The following is a 17,446-nucleotide window of genomic DNA, read 5'->3' on the forward strand; positions in this document are numbered from 1 at the left end:
TATTTTTTTTGTTAATTTTTTTTGTCAATTTTTTTTGTTTATAAAAGAAAACGAGACACTATAGAATATAAATTTAATTGTCTATATTTTTTGTAAAGTTGAAGGTTTGTGATTAAGGGCTTGTGTTAAGGGGTTGGGTTATGATTATATTTTTATTAAATTGCTTATAGTTTGATCATATTTATTCATCTATAAATGTTGATTAAATATATGTACCATCTCTGTATGTTTAATCCCGAAATGAGATCCAAATATGCAGCCCTAAATGACCGTATCTATTAATATGAAAGGGGCCCCATAGCATATATTTCCATAAAGTATAATATACATATAGTTTTAGATTATAATAAAATTTATTTTGAATATGGATATTAATACGTGTGTTTTAAGATTAATTAAGCATATTACCAATATATAATAGATAGCCATAAAAAATATATGCATGGATTATTGATCGATAATCGACAATACAACAATATCTATACAAGATGTTTTATGCATCTAATATTTTTAATAACACAATAAAAATTGAACTAAATATACACTATTTTAAGTTTTATAATTTTGAGGCATAAATAAATTATATTTTAAAATGGTTAAAAGATAAAATATAAATATATTAATAAAATTTCATATCATATTTTTCATTAATAATTATAACTAATATTAAAAAAAATTTTTATTATAAAAATTTCATACAATTAAATAATAATATTAATTTTATTGAAAACGCACATAATAATAATTTTTTTTATATAATAATATATATATTAGGATATCATGTATATACAAACTCTCAATTTTATAATTTAAATATATGTTATTACGAAATAATATATATGCTCTAAAATGTTATTTATTAAAGCAATGGAACAAGGGAAATTATTAATTGGCTTAAAGTACTCTTTTTGAGTGCATTAATTATCTCATTGTACTATAGAGGGGTATGCCAATACAACAACAATAGTAATAATAAATTTGCATGTTACTAAATATGAACAAATGTACTATGTGTATTTGATGCCCTATATGGGTATAAATTCATTATATATATTCTTAAAGGCATGATAAAATTAAAATTGTATGCATAGAATGCCAAATGAAATATTACAATTTTGAATTAGTATTTTTTTAATGTGCTAATATTAGCATTAGCACTACCAGCCCAAATAACAATTCTATTAATGATTATATAATTATCTTTAAAAGTATAGCTTTTTATTATAAAATATGGAATACATATGTTTGGGGTCTAGTGAAATTGGGGTATGTAAAAGGTAAATTATGTTGCATTTTCCCACATTAACTGGCCATTCCAACCGAAGTATTAGTACGATTATAAAATTAAACAAATACCCAGTTTAAAGTAATTTATATGAAAACAGTTTTATTAAGCCCATTTTGATGTCATAAAACCGCTTTATTATATATACTAATTATTATTCTTAAATAATATTCTATAAAGTGAAATATTTAACTTTATAACTAGCTCGAATAACTTAATCTTATATGATATGTTTTTTAATCGTAAAAAGATAAATAAATATGCACACAATTATCCGTTATAATGCATATATATAGATGGATATTAGGATATAAAAAATTATTGCACACTTTAAAATGCTTTTAATCGGTATAAATAAATCAAAACGTTTACACACTATATTTCACACATTTAGGAAAATAAATACACACCATTTATTTTTAAATATTATATTTAAAATAAAAATTATTTTATATTGATTATAAATAAGATTCAATATATTATACAAAATAATAGAATACATAAATATATTAATGATACACAAGTAATGAGACATAACGAACATTTTAACAATTTAAATACAATATATATTATTTGTTAGTTCTTTATATGTGTATAGTATATAATATTTGAAAGTTTTTTATTAAAAAAAATAGTAGTGTCATGCACATGTTGTATTATATATAAATTAGTAAAACATGACTCAAAGAAATGAAAATTAAGATGTTTAGCTAGTTGCCATAAAATATGTATAGTATGATTTTAGTGGTACTACTTTATTATTATTTTATATGAAATAAAAGTTAAGAATAATATGTTTAACGAAAGATAATTGCCATGTAAAGAGATTAAGTATATACACCACATATTGTATGCAATATATATAAATAATATCATCTCCCAATTTCCTAATTATAACAGAATTTCGTTATAATGTCTAAGCAAGTGGTATATATCATTTTTCTTATATTATTCGGATGCTACGTTGGCTATAAATTATATTAATTTTCATTTTAGTAGCATTTATATTAATACATTCTTTCTTTAATTCGTAAAATATATTTGTAGTGTGAAGCAATTAAGGAGATCGATGAGAATGTTATCTTTAATTCGGTATCTGAAAAGTATGAATTTAAGGATAAAATGTATGGAGCATATTGTGCTCCCAATAGAAAGGGGGGAAAAGGAGAATGTGATAGTAATGGAAAAATTCTTGGATCTGCTTTTATATCACTGCTAGAAATTCTTGATGGCGTTGATGATTATGAGGAAAAATTAAAAAATGATAGGCTTTCTGAATATGCTATTTTATGGTTATGTTATAAAAATAATCAAAATCCGAATAGATTAATTGGAGTAGATGATATTTATAACATGCTTACACGAAATCCTTGGTTTGGAAAGTATTATGATTCCATAAAAGAAAAAAGAGGTATGATGAAAATTTATTTTTCATATTTGAACAAACTTTATGCGTTACTTAAAGGAATATGTGATGCAATTAATAAATGTGATTACCCTTCAAACGCCGATGAATGCATAAAATATGCTAATAAATGTGCTAACCTGTATCAAGAATATGCTAAGACTGGCCCTAGGTATCATGAGTATTGTAATCCATATTGTAATGTATTGTCAAATTTAAAAAGTGATTATGATAAATTTAGAGAAACTAATAATAATAAAAATGATCTTCCAGAATTGAAGCTGCTAGATGGAGGGGAAAGCTGTGAGAGTTTTTGCAAAAGTAAAAGACAAAAATTGAATGCTGAGAAAGCGAAACCTGAAGATTCAAAAATTGTTACATCTCCCACAAATAGTTTATCTGGTCAACCATCCGATATATTACCTGGTAATCAAGGATATTCATTGTCTAGAAAAGATGGTGAGAAGAATGAATATGATTCTACAACCGATAAATCAGTAAAATTTATGGAGAAATTGAAAGATTCATTAGATGGATATCCAATTATATCGGGGGATCAACGAAATTTAAGAAATAGCTTGCAAGGTTTAGAGGGTGGCTCAAATGGGCAATATACTGAATTAAATAGCAATAATGGATTCGAAACTGTAGGTGGAATAAGCCCCATAACGAAGATATCACATGGTAATGTGAAGAAGATAATCGGCCTAACACAGGGATTGAAAGGTAAAGAAGGTAATTTATATGGTCAATCTGATGGATTAAGCGGTCGAACATATCGATTGTCAGGTTTAAGTGGTGATGTTTATGGTCAATCTGATGGATTAAGCGGTCAAACATATCGATTGCCAGATTTAGAGGGGGATTCAAATTGGCAAGATAGTGAATCAAATAGCCATAGTGGATTAAACACTATAGGTGGAATAAGCCCCCAAATGGTGGCGTTAAATGACCATATGGAGGATTTTCCAGGTGAAGAAGATGAATCCTTAAATACAAAGCATGTTTTTATGCCTTTGAAAAATGAATCTCAAAATAATTTAACCACGCTAGAAGATGGTATAAAACCGCCTCGGAAAATTAAAACTTTATATTTCGATAATCCTTTAGGATATTCAAAATCAAATATAAATGACATAACAATACAAGTATTGAATCCAATTTTTAATAGAAATATAATAATTTACATTGTAGCTGGATTTATTTCGATTCTCATTATTTTTGGAATTTCATATAAGATAAATAATAAGATAATTATAAAATATAAAAGTTAAAAAATATATATTACAACATATTTTTTGAGTGCGTAAAAAAACAAATATTTATATATTTTCACTACTTTAATGTTAGCGTTTCGAAATTAGAAGAAAAAACAAGTTGAAAAAATCGCAAAGGATGAAAAAGGTTATAAATTTGTGTGATGGGTTTATGGTTTAGGGGTTAGGGTTCAGGGTTCTATATTTAAAAGTACATATAAATATAAAACAATAATAAATAAGTAAATTCGTTTATTACTATTATTATAGATAAATGAACTCATAAGTATAATTAAAAAATATATTTATAATACGAAATTATATATTATTATAATATATACATAAAGATGATGTTGTTAGAATGGTTCACTTAATTTTCAATTATATATTTATTTATATAATTCTAAGAATAAAAACGTTATTAAACTAATGAATGAATAAAAAATATATTTTTATAAAATTACTTGTTATTTAAAAAATTAATAATAAAATAAAAAAAAATAATAATATCGCCTAAATCCTTGTTATATGCTACATACAATTGTTTTCTATAAATATTCAGTAAAAAATTATATATGATACTTTCTAACATAGATGGATAAGTATTTGTTTTATTGAATGAATGATAAATCAATAACATATAAGAGTGCATTATAAAGTTATCAATGTTACATATTTTGTTAAAGATACAGTTGGGGATATGTATTTTTATATTATAAAAACCTGGATAAATGAAGAAAGGGTTAAAGTCTCAATTAATGTTAAATGTCTTTTATTATTCCATATTGTCACGTATTATATTATCAGTACTTAGTGAATCATAATTTTTTAAATTTAAAATAGCATTATTTTATCTTAGGGGTTTTAATAAATTACTTGAATCATATACATTGATAACTATAACAATAGAATATATAAGATAAAATGAACTATATAATACATTTAACGAATATTTATCTAAATTTATATATTATAAGAGCAAATATATCATATCTTTTCCTCTTAAAGTGCAATATAACAACCTAATTGCACATAACTTTCTATTATACTTTAAAATTTGCATCAATACTTATTTGTGTTATATGTTTAATATTTACTAAATATATTTTAAAAATGGTTTGAATTCAAAAACTTATTTAAGCTTAAAATGGCTCAATAAATATGGTTTCAGTGCTAATTGTTATTTTAAAGCGTAGAAAGATGCTCAAAATATATTATAAGATAACCCAATATGTTATATTTCTAAATTGAAGTATATAGAAATAAAAATATAGTTATTGGATTTATTAAAATTGGTTATGAATTTATCTATATTAAATTAAAATAATATAAAATTATCTAATTTGAATAGAAAATAGAGCATGTAACTTAATTTAAAAATACTATAATCTTAGAAACAAGTGTATAAAACTGTAATATATCGTATTAAATAACTATTTTTATATTATTAAGGATTATAGTAATAATAGTATTTTTTGCATAAATGTATCATATATACATATGGCAAAAGTATATTAAGTAATTCTCCATTTAAGGTAATTTAGATAATTGTCATAAAATAAGTATAGCATGTTTAACGAAATATAATTGGTATGCAATGAGCTTAAATAGATACAACAAATATTTACATAATATATATAAATATTATTATCCCTCATAATCTTCAAATTATGGCACAGTCAAATCATACTATTAAGGATGTGGTATACAATTTTTTAAATAAAATATTATATTCGCATGTGTTTTATATGCTGTATCGTCCATAAATTATATTAATTTTCATTTGATTAGCATTTATATTAATACGTTTTTTGTTTAATTCATAAAATATATTTGTAGTATGATGATATTTTTAAGATCAATGACTATTTTTATGAGACGGAGCAAGGTCAATTAATGCTTGATAAAACACACGGATCAATCGAGGATTATTGTTATTACGGGAATCCCCCGGAAAAAGGTAATTGTCATAATGATTATTTAAAAATGGCTAGTTCTGGTGTTATTCATTTACTAAAAAATTATAAGAAGTATGGTTTAGGACATGATAAACTTGCCGAATACGCTATTTTATTTTTAAGTTATAAACTAAATCAAAAGTCAGAATATAGTGACATGAAATTAAGTGATTTTTATACTAAATATATAGTAAATAATAACAGTTATAATGAGAATATAAATGGTGATGATGGTCTGACTTATAAGGAAATTATAAATAGAAATAATGATTTGATGAATATTAAAGAAATATCTAAATTCAATTATCCATTTGGTATGTTATTATCATTGTATTATCTAGTTCATCTTAAAAATTTGGATTGCAAAAATTGTTCGAAAAATGCTAATGAATTTGTTCAAAATTTTGAAGACCTCAATAAATATTCTAATGATGAAGAAAACAGTTCATATAATAAATTGTTATCTACATTATCAAATGATTATGATAATTTAAAAAATATATTTAAAAATAAATGCCCCAATCTTCAACCTCTTCCAGAATTAACCCCCAAAAAAATTTCTGTAGAAACATCTACGCCAAGTCATGTACAAGATAATACACATAGTTCTTTACAAGGTTCTGAGGTTACATCATCAAGCTCGTCGATATTAAACACAGTAATTCCAGTTTTATCGACATTTGCAATACCGGTTTTCTTGGTAGTTTCTTACAAGGTAAATAATAAGGAATTAAAAAGTATAATATTTAATTTATATTTTTGTGATTCCTTATATGGGTTTATCAAAAAATATATAATAATTTTCCCATTTTTATATTAGTATTCATTATTTGGATTTGATAAGCTATTTCAAAGACAATATATAAGAAACAAATTAAAAAAAGTAAAGAATAAAATGGAACTTAATATATGATTCGAAGATTAACGATTATTCCAGGAAGAATAATAATGATTGATATATGTTAAGAATATGTCTATTTGGAAACAAGTCATTTTTGACCATAATTTTGGAGCATATTTTTTGTGTTTATAAAAGCATTTAAATAATATAATCAATAAAATATAAAGCTATATGTGTAAATTATTGCACTCCTGCATAATTTTGCATGTTTTTTGTATAATTTTTATATGATTTTTATGTTATGGGTTAGGGTTATGTACTACATTACATTTAATTTGTATAATTTTTAATAATATTTATTGTTTATATAAAAATGATTTAAAAAAATACAAATAAAATAATGAAACATAAAGTTGCAAAATCAAAAAATATATATAATTAAATTTTTTTCGATTCTAATATTCTTGATACCGAGGTGTTTATGTTTTATGGGTCAAGGTTATGCATTATGGGTTATTGTTTTGTTCACTGTATCTGGACTTTGAGTTATGGTTCGGAATATATTATAATATAATTTTTTATAGTTTGATAATATTTTGGGTCTGTAAATGTTGATAAAATATATTTACCATTCCCGTATGTTTAATCCCGAAATGAAATCCAAATATGCATCTCCAAATGACCGTATCCATTAATATGAAAGGGGTCACATAGCATATATTTCCATAAAGTATAATATATATATATATAGCTTTTATTATAATAAAATTCATTTTGAATATTCCTCTATATTACAATATATATTCAGATTACATATGTGTTTTAAACATTAATTAAGCATTTACAATATATAATAGGTAATCATAAATATCGATCGAGAATCGACAATACAACGATATCTATAAATGATGTTTTATGCATCTAACATTTTTAATAACCCAATAAAAATTGAACTAAATATACGCTATTTTAAGTTTTATAATTTTGAGGTATAAATAAATTATATTTTAAAATGGTTAAAAGATAAAATATAAATATATTAATAAATTTTCATATCATATTTTGTTCTAATAATTATAACTAATATTAAAATATTTTTTATTGTAAAAATTTCATATAATTAAATACTAATATTAATTTTATCGAAAAAGCACATAATAATAAAATTTTTTTAACTAATAATATATATTAGGATATTACATATGCAAATTCTCAATTTTGGAATTTAAATATATTGTTATTACGAAATAATATATTTGTAATTTATAATATTGTTGTTCTATAAATGGTGATTAAATATATGCTCCATCTCGTATGTTTAATCTTGAGATTATTCCTAAATATGCACCCCCCAAAGGGGGATGGCCATTAATATGAAAGGGTGTACTGAACATATTTCCATAAGCCATAATACTATATCTAATTCGTTCGTATATATTAAATTTGGCAATACTATAACTTCACATGTTACATTTTATTGGTAATTTTTGGATAACGATATATAAGAATCCTTATTATTTATTATATAAGTCTTGTTAATCAGGGGCGATATTGAATCATGAATAGCACATTATGTTTCTTTATTTGATGAAACATATTAGAAAAATTTATTATTTGTATCATATTTATTTTAATTTCAATTACAAAGTTCCCAAACAAAACTGTAATAACAAAACTGAATAGGCATCTATAGATTATAATAAAAACCATTTTGAATATTCCTCTATATTACAATATATATTCAGATTAATATATGTGTTTGTAACATTAATTAAACAAACTGCTAATATATAATAATAAAATATAGATTCATAAACAATCGATCGAGGTTCGACAATACAGCGTTATCTATAAAAGGCATATTATGCATCTAACATTTTTAATAACACAATAAAAATTGAACTATATATACAATATTTTAAGTTTATAATTTTGAGGTATAAATAAATTATATTTTAAAATAGTTAAAGATAAAATATAAGTATATTAATAAATTTTCATATCATATTTTTCTTTAATAATGACAAATAATATTATAGATAGAATAGCATTATTATTATATGCTTACAGATATAATATAATAAAATACTTTACTAATAAATAATATTGAAATATTTCATAATAAAGTTTTTAAAAAAATATAAAAAGTGCCCCTTTATATCTCTTCATGCATTTCGATATAGAATGTTTTTTTATGCATATTCAGTAAAAAATCATATAAAAATATAATGTATTTTTTAACAGAGATATATAAATATATTTTTTATTGAATGAATAATAAATCAATGGGATATAACAGTGCATTATAAAGGCATCAATGTTATATATTTTGTTAAAGATCCCAATTGGGATATGAGGTTTTATATTCTAAAAAACTTGAATGATGGGAAACAGTTAAAGATTCAATTTTATCAATTCCTTTTTATTATTGCACATTAAAGTGCATTATATTATTAGTGTTTGTAATTCATCACTTTTTAATATAAAATAGCAATATTTTATCATATAATTAATAAAATATAAATTTTTTAATAAATTATATGAATGTATATACATTGACAATTAGAAAATTAGAATAAATAAGATAGAAATGAACAATACAAAGCATTTATCAAATAATTATATATTAAAAGAGAAAATATATCTTTTATCTCTCCCCTAACAAAGGGTGATATAACAGCCTAATTCCACTTAGTTTTCAATTATACTTTAAACTTGCATCAATAGTTATTTATGTGTTATAAACTAATATTTGCTAAGTATTATTTTAAAAACAATATGCATTCAAAGACTTATTTAAGATTATAAATAGCTCAACAAATACGGGTTTAGTGCTAATTGTCGTTTTAAATAGTATAAAAGGTGCGTAAAATATATTATAAAATTATCAAATAAAATATATTTTTAAATTGAGTATATAGGAATAAAAATAAAGTTATTGGATTTATTAAAATTGGTTATGAGTTTATCTATATTAAATAAAATCAATATTAAAATTATGCATATTCAATTTATTTTGTAAATTCTATAACTTTAGAAAAAAACTATATTATATGTTATAAGAAACAAGTATATAAATATTTAATATATCTTATTAAATATCTATTTATATACTTTTAATGATTATAATAATAGGCTAATTCTTAACTTTTTAGATTTATTCAGCACTTATGCTTTAGAAAATCTTTTACTAAAAAAGGATATGCATTTTTATAATAAAGCCATACCACATTTTAGTAAAAATAATATTTTTTGTATAAAACGGATCATACATACATTTAATCGGAAGTGTATTAAACAACCTTCTATTTAATGTAATATAGCCAATTATCATAAAAAGAAATAGAGCGCTTCTTTAGTAATAATATTATTTTGTTATTCTATACTAATTTAATTATTGAGAAAATTATAATATATTTAACTACAGACAGTTGCCATATATAAGGATAAAGTATTTGTGTCACATATTTGGTGCAGTGTATATAAAAAAGCATGATCCCACTCAATTTACAAATCAAAAATAAAATTTCATCACAATGACTGAAAATATGGTATATGCATTTTTTTTAATAAAATTTTTTTCCTTTACGTTTTTTGATATTTTATTATATATAAATATCATTAAACTTTATTTTAATCATGCACATTTCTAATAATTGTTTTTAAACGTTTTATTAGTGTAGAAGATTCAAGACTGTATGGGGTGATTTTCCCGATCAATTAGATAATGGAAACTATAATTTTAAGGATGATACATATTTCAAAGACTTTTTCACTAACAAAAGTTGTGATAATGATATCGATAAAGTTAATGCTATATCATTTTGGTTATTTATACAAAATTTTGGGGATGGTTCGTCGCTTACGAAAGATGTAAATAGTAATACCAATATTTTTCATTACATTATGATATGGCTAATTTATACGTTAAAACTAAAGAGTGATGGCAATGTAATGGAATTTTATAATACTTGTATAAATGGCGATGATAATTATATTAAATCTATAAAAGATACTAATGGTTATAATATCTATAAGGATCCTATAAAGAGTAAACTATTATCGATGAATACGGGAATTGAAGATATATCTAAATTTTATGATGCACTTAAATCGTTATGTAAAATGTATAATGAATTTGATAGAGACAAACCAGATTGCACACAATGTTTGGATGATGCCAACAAGTTTGCTGAAGAATATGAAATACTCTTTAATAATAATAATAATGGTACTGATACTGAAGGCAGTCTATATAGTCAAATATTATCTATATTATCAACTGATTATTATAATTTTATAAATCTATGCTATGAAAAAAAAGAAGGATGTGGTCGTTTTCCACTCCTCACAGTTTATCCACGAAGTTTTTCAATAAAAGTTACGTTAATTCCAATTACATTTATATTTGTTGTCATACCTATTTTCTTGGAATTTGCTTATAAGGTAAATAAAAAGGAATTTAAAAATATAATCTTTAAAATTTATTTTTGTAATTCTTTATATGGGATTATCAAAAAATGTATATACGATTACAATTTTTATATTAGTATTCATTATTTGGATTTGGTAAACGATCTCAAAAACAATATTTAAGAGAAAAACGAAAAAAAGCAAAGAGGAAAGTGTATAATTATTTATTACTCGAAGAGAGGGATTATTCCAGGAATAGTAATAATTATTGATATATGTTAAGGCTGACTATTTGGAAATAATCAATTTTTGACCATAATTTGGAACATAATCTTGGGATTTATAAGAATATTTAAATAATGCAATCAATAAAACATAAAGTTATATATGTATATTTATTATATATTTTTTGTATGTTTTTATGTTGTGAATCAGGGTTAAAGTTGTGTTTGTGGAACCCATATTCGGGTTATAGTTAAGTGTTAAATTATGTTTAATTCTGTATAATTTGATAATATATTAGTTTAAGTAATTGTTTTAAATATGTATAGGGCAAACTATAATAATTGCATTTCGTGTTAATATAACTTAATAGTAAATATGTTGAACTATGCACTTTTTGTGTTTATTGTTAATTTATGATTAATGGTTTATAGATCAATTGATCAAATATTGGAATCGACATCGAAAGATGAATCCAAAGTGCCGATTTGGTTCTATAAGACAACATCGATTTGAACAATTGCAACGTTTAATATGGTAATCTGGGTGAAAATAAGGGGCATATAAGAAAATATTTATTATGATTTCATCTCTCAGTACCACATGGAGTGTATGATAAATGAAAAAAGAAGTTGTTGAGTTGATGAGAAAATGTGATTATTAAATATATACAAACATATGTAATCCGACCATATGTCATTTATTAATTTATTTTTTTTGTTTTAAAAGAAAAAACGATTATTTATATGATAAATTTAATTAATAACTTTTATTTTGAGGTTCAGATTCTATGAACCTGATTTTAAAACTCTATATAAGTATTAAAATGATAAATAAGTAAATTCGTTTATTATTATAGGTAAATAAACTCAAAAGTACAATTAAAAAATATATTTATATTATTATGATCTGCATAAATATGATGTTGTTGGAATGGTTCACTTAATTTTCAATTATAAATTTATTTATATACTTTTAAGAATAAAAATATTATAACATAATGAATGATTAAAAAATATATATTTTATAAAATAATTTGTTATTGAAAAAATTAATAGTAATATATTTAAAGCATATAATAATTGCCCCCTTAAATCCCTATTATATGCTACATACAATTGTTTTTTATAAATATTCAGTAAAAAATTATATATGATAATTTCTAACATAAATATATAAATATATGTTTTATTGAATTAATAATAAATCAGTGGAATATAATAGTGCATTATAAATGATCAATGTCACATATTTTGTTAAAAACCCAATTTAGGATATACGGTTTTATGTTATAAAAAACTGGATCGATGGAAAAAGGGTTAAAGCATCAGTTATATTAAATGTCTTTTTATTATTCCATATTAGTATGTATTATATTATCAGTGTTTGTAAATCATGGTTTTTTTAATATAAAATAGTATTGTTTTATCATAGAACTTTTAATAAATTACTTGAATGCATGTACATTGGTAATTATAACAATAGAATATATGAGATAAGATGAGCAATGGAGAAGATTTAGAAAATATATATATATTAAAAGAGCAAATATATCATATATTTTTCTTCTCAAAGCGCAATATAACAATCTAATTACACATTTTTTTTATTATGCTTTAAAATTTGCATCAATACTTATTTGTGTTATATATTTAATATTTACTATATATTATTTTAAAAATGGTTTGCATTCAAAGACTTATTTGAGCTTATAATTAGCTCAATAAATATGGATTCAGTATTAATTGCTGCTTAAACCGTAGAAAAGATGCTCAAAATATATTATAAAATAACCCAATAAGGTATATTTCTAAATTGATGTACGTAGGAATAATAATAAAGTTATTGAACATATTAAAATGGATTATCAATTTATCTATATTAAATAAAAATAATATAATTTTACGTAATTTTCAAATAGATGTAAATAACACAACTTAATTTGAAAATACTATAATTTTAGAAAAAACTATATTGTATATTATATATTATAAGAAACAAGTATATAAAAATGCAACCAATCTTATTAAATAACTATTTATATACTTTTAAGAATTATCGTAATAATAGCATTTTTGTATAAAATTCATCATATATACATATGGTAAAAGTGTATTAAGCAATCCCTATTTAAGGTGATTTAGCTAATTGCCATAAAATAATTATAATATGATTTTACTAACACTACTGTATTATTATTTTATATAAAGTTAAAATTAAGAATAATATGTTTAACGAAAGATAATAGATATGTAAAGAGCTTAAGTAAATACAACATATATTTCATATATATATAAAATTGTCATCCCACATAATCTCCAAATTATAACATAATTTCATTACAATGGATACCCTGGTATATAATTTTTTTAAATAAAATATGCTCTTCACATGTGATTCATATGTTAGATCGCTTATAAATTCATTAATCTTCATTTTAGTGACATTTATATTAATATATATTTTATTAATTTTTATAATATTTTCATAGTGTCAATTATTTAAAGGGTTCGATGAAAATCTTGTTGTGAAACCGAATAATTCCGAATTTGATAGTGATAATTTTCCGTCATTCAACAATTTTTGTCCTTTCACGGATGGTGGGAAAAAGCAAAAATGTAATAGTTATGAAGAAATGGTTATCTCTGCTTTTTTAACATTAATAATAAATTTTGCCAGTATTAATGATGGAGGGAATATAGAAAATGATAAAATTGCTCAATACGCTATTTTATGGTTATGTTATAAACTAAATCAACGAAGCGAAAATGGAACTAGCGACCTAAATGATTTTCATAATAAATATATAAATGGCATAGAGACGCATATTTTGAAATTACCTAATGTTAATGCTTATAATAGTTACAAGGATATTATTAAAAAACAAGATATGAAGGTTATGGATATTAAAGATATATCTAAACTTTATGAACCATTGGAAAATTTATGTAAATTATATACTGGATGTGATGAAAAAAAAGGAAATTACACAAATTGTTCGAAAGATGCTCACGATTTTGCTAGCAATTTTGAAAATCTTAATCAAGATTCTAGGATTATTGGAAATAATTCATATAGAGAAATATTGCTTAGTTTATCAACTGATTATAATAAATTTAAAAATGGATGTGGTAAAAAATGTATTGATTGTAAGGATATGCCAACTCTTTCAGAGATAAAAACACCACAAAGTTTTGAACATGCATCATCAAGTTCGTCGATAGCAAGCAAATTAATTCCAGGTTTATTGATATTTGCAATACCTATTCTCTTGGGAGTTGCTTATAAGGTAAATAATAAGGAATTAAAAAAATATTTTCATAATTCCTTATATGTGATTATCAAAAAATATATAATATGTTTACCATTTTGTATTAGTATTCATTATTTGGATTTGATAAACGACTTAAAAGGATACATTCAAGAGAAAAGATAAAAAAAATAAAAAAGAATGTGGATCATTATATGTGATTCGAAGAGTGGTGATTATTGATATATGTTAAGAAACTGTCTATTTGGAAATAAGTAATTTTTGATCACAATTTTTGGATTTATAAGAATAATCAAATAATATAATCAATAAAATATAAAGTTTTATATGTATAATTATTGTATTATTGTCTGTTTTTGGATATTTTTTGTATAGTTTTATGTTGTGGGTCAGGGTTAAGGTTGCCTTTATGGAACCCATATAAGGATTAGGACTAAGTACTACATTACATTTAATTTTGTATAATTTGATAATATTTATTAATTTAAGAAACTTTTTAAAATATATATAGGAAAGAAGTTTTAAAAATGATAGAATTTGTAATGTTTGATATTTATATTAGTATTGATTATTTGGGTTCTGTAAAGGATTTCATAGACAAACATTAAGGGAAAAAATATAAATAATAAAGATAAAACTAAATGATAGGTATATTAATTTGGGGATGGTGATCGATATATTTTATGATATTTCTATATTGATATATAATTAATTATTAAATTAAGTTTTATGATAATAATGAAAATAATATAAATACGAAACAAAAATTTTTAATGTAAAAAAAGTGATCGAATTGATATAAAGGGTAATAAAACGGAAAATATAATTGAATTATAGGATTAATTATTTGATTTAATCACAAATTAAATACATTCAATATATTTTAATGAAAAGTGCTGAAAAATTACATGTTAAATAATCACTTTTAAAACGAAAAAATGTTGTGATGGTAATTTAAATAAGCATTATGTATAAAGAGAATTTAATTTTATTAATATATGTATCCCAATATTAAAGTGTCGAAAGATATTTACTTGGGGGATATTGTTTTTTATTAGATCCCATGCTTTTTGCTAAGTTTAGAATATTTGTATATGTAATATCTCTATCTCTTTTATTGTTGTTATAATTTCTAAACTCACAAATCTACGAAAAAAATGGATAAATATATAAAATATGTCAATATTTTGTGTGTGAATATCATAAAATATATGAGATATAGAGAAAGACACTTAAAATGAATGTTAAAATGAGAAAAAAATGATTATATTATTATTTTTTGAGATTGCTTACAGCGTTTATATAAGTAACTTCAACGCTATCGTCGCGGTGTTTAATTATATATCCGGCTATGTTAGAACACAATTTGACTAATGCTTGCTCAGCATTAATGTCAGTTTCGATTGGTTTTGTATTGTGTAAAAATTCTATCAAATTAGTTTTTTTAACGATAGCACCGATATAATTTATAGCTCTTGTAGGACACACAATTACAGTTGTGTCATTTGATACCTACAAAATTAGTGAATACAAAAATATATGTATTGTGTAAATTAATGTATAATAATATGAATAATAATATTTTTAGAGGAATAATGGGGAAAACGCTCCTTACTTTAATTTTTGCGGCTACACCAACTCTTTTTCTGATGGTTCTAGTCGTTTGATTTATGTTACCGTGCTCCATTATGACTAAAAATGGGGTGTATACACGAGCAAGGTATCCTAAAAAATAATTATTTTGCACATATAAATGAAATATTATGAATATAATAAAATATTAATGAAAATAATAGTCAAAGAATAGAAAATCGAAAGATGGGTAAATAGTGATAGCCATATATTAAATTTATTGATTATTTTTTATGTACCAATAATAAATATGTCATCCAATTTTTGTTTATCATTGTAATCCCAGATAGTATTTATTACATCAGCGTACTAATGAAAAAAAAGATATGGATATATATAATAATGATTATTTATTTTTAAGTTATTTTTATATGCTAAATATTGTTTGATATTTGATACCTTAGAGGCAGATGGGATGGTAACCTGAAGCCTTCCAATATCCATAATTCCAATTTTCTTAGAATATATAGGTCTATTTTCATTTCCTGAAGAATCGAGCGAGTAACCTTCCATATTCTCAGCAAGTTTTAGTAAAAATGTTGATGATTCTTTTGCATGATCCATTGCTACTGAAGCTTCTTCTAAGTTTTCACATATCACATCGTCGTCGTATTCATCAAATCTGCATATAAATATTATTGGTGAAAGGGAGATTATTTTTAATGATTATGAAGGGATGCGTTTGACGAATATGCATATTTATATAATATGTATATATATTTTCATTTTTTCATACACATATGTTTGGTTTGCTGGTCCGGCAGCACCATCTGAAGCAGTTTCGCTCGCAAATGCTACATTTTGCATATATCCTGTGAGACTTAAAAGTGTCAAAGCAATCGTAATATATCTTTTATTCATTTTTGGATTCGATAAGTAAAGTATTAATTTAAAAAGATTACAAACATGTTATATTATAAGAGATTTAAAATATAAGTAAACAAATATGAAAGGAATTTATAAAATATTAATAATTATTTAAAAATAAAAAAATAAAAAAAATAAAAAATTAATAAAATAAAAAAATAAAAAATATTAAATTTATATAATTATTTAAATAGTAAATTTTTTATTTAAATAAATCATTGTAAGGGAAGAAAAACAACTTAAAAAAATTATAGAGCGTGAAAAATATTTTGTTTAGAATTTTTCTAATACAATAA

General features: G+C 22.5%; 5 protein-coding genes across 5 annotated transcripts; 4 read left to right on the forward strand and 1 right to left on the reverse strand.

The window, feature by feature from the left end:
• Positions 1 to 2,197: 2,197 nt before the first annotated feature.
• Positions 2,198 to 4,111, forward strand: PCHAS_0115000 (CIR protein; the record flags this gene model as incomplete). The annotated part of the gene is made up of 3 exons (XM_016798369.1): positions 2,198 to 2,212; positions 2,333 to 3,959; positions 4,068 to 4,111. The coding sequence occupies 3 exons, from the start codon at positions 2,198 to 2,200 to the stop codon at positions 4,109 to 4,111; spliced, it is 1,686 nt and encodes a 561-aa protein (XP_016653046.1).
• Positions 4,112 to 5,616: 1,505 nt separating this feature from the next.
• Positions 5,617 to 6,817, forward strand: PCHAS_0115100 (CIR protein; the record flags this gene model as incomplete). Its single annotated transcript, XM_016798372.1, has 3 exons — positions 5,617 to 5,649; positions 5,786 to 6,619; positions 6,725 to 6,817. The coding sequence occupies 3 exons, from the start codon at positions 5,617 to 5,619 to the stop codon at positions 6,815 to 6,817; spliced, it is 960 nt and encodes a 319-aa protein (XP_016653047.1).
• A 3,464-nt stretch (positions 6,818 to 10,281) lies between these two features.
• PCHAS_0115200 (CIR protein) lies at positions 10,282 to 11,430 on the forward strand (the record flags this gene model as incomplete). Its single annotated transcript, XM_016798380.1, has 3 exons — positions 10,282 to 10,296; positions 10,424 to 11,191; positions 11,296 to 11,430. The coding sequence occupies 3 exons, from the start codon at positions 10,282 to 10,284 to the stop codon at positions 11,428 to 11,430; spliced, it is 918 nt and encodes a 305-aa protein (XP_016653048.1).
• A 2,294-nt stretch (positions 11,431 to 13,724) lies between these two features.
• Positions 13,725 to 14,851, forward strand: PCHAS_0115300 (CIR protein; the record flags this gene model as incomplete). The annotated part of the gene is made up of 3 exons (XM_016798386.1): positions 13,725 to 13,736; positions 13,872 to 14,669; positions 14,759 to 14,851. 3 exons carry the CDS (start codon positions 13,725 to 13,727, stop codon positions 14,849 to 14,851), a joined length of 903 nt encoding a protein of 300 aa, XP_016653049.1.
• Positions 14,852 to 15,662: 811 nt separating this feature from the next.
• PCHAS_0115400 (fam-a protein) lies at positions 15,663 to 17,144 on the reverse strand (the record flags this gene model as incomplete). Its single annotated transcript, XM_016798391.1, has 6 exons — positions 15,663 to 15,797; positions 15,945 to 16,163; positions 16,267 to 16,376; positions 16,523 to 16,592; positions 16,683 to 16,905; positions 17,020 to 17,144. The coding sequence occupies 6 exons, from the start codon at positions 17,142 to 17,144 to the stop codon at positions 15,663 to 15,665; spliced, it is 882 nt and encodes a 293-aa protein (XP_016653050.1).
• Positions 17,145 to 17,446: the final 302 nt, after the last annotated feature.

Source organism: Plasmodium chabaudi (assembly GCF_900002335.3).
Source record: "Plasmodium chabaudi chabaudi strain AS genome assembly, chromosome: 1".
Classification (NCBI taxonomy): domain Eukaryota; phylum Apicomplexa; class Aconoidasida; order Haemosporida; family Plasmodiidae; genus Plasmodium; species Plasmodium chabaudi.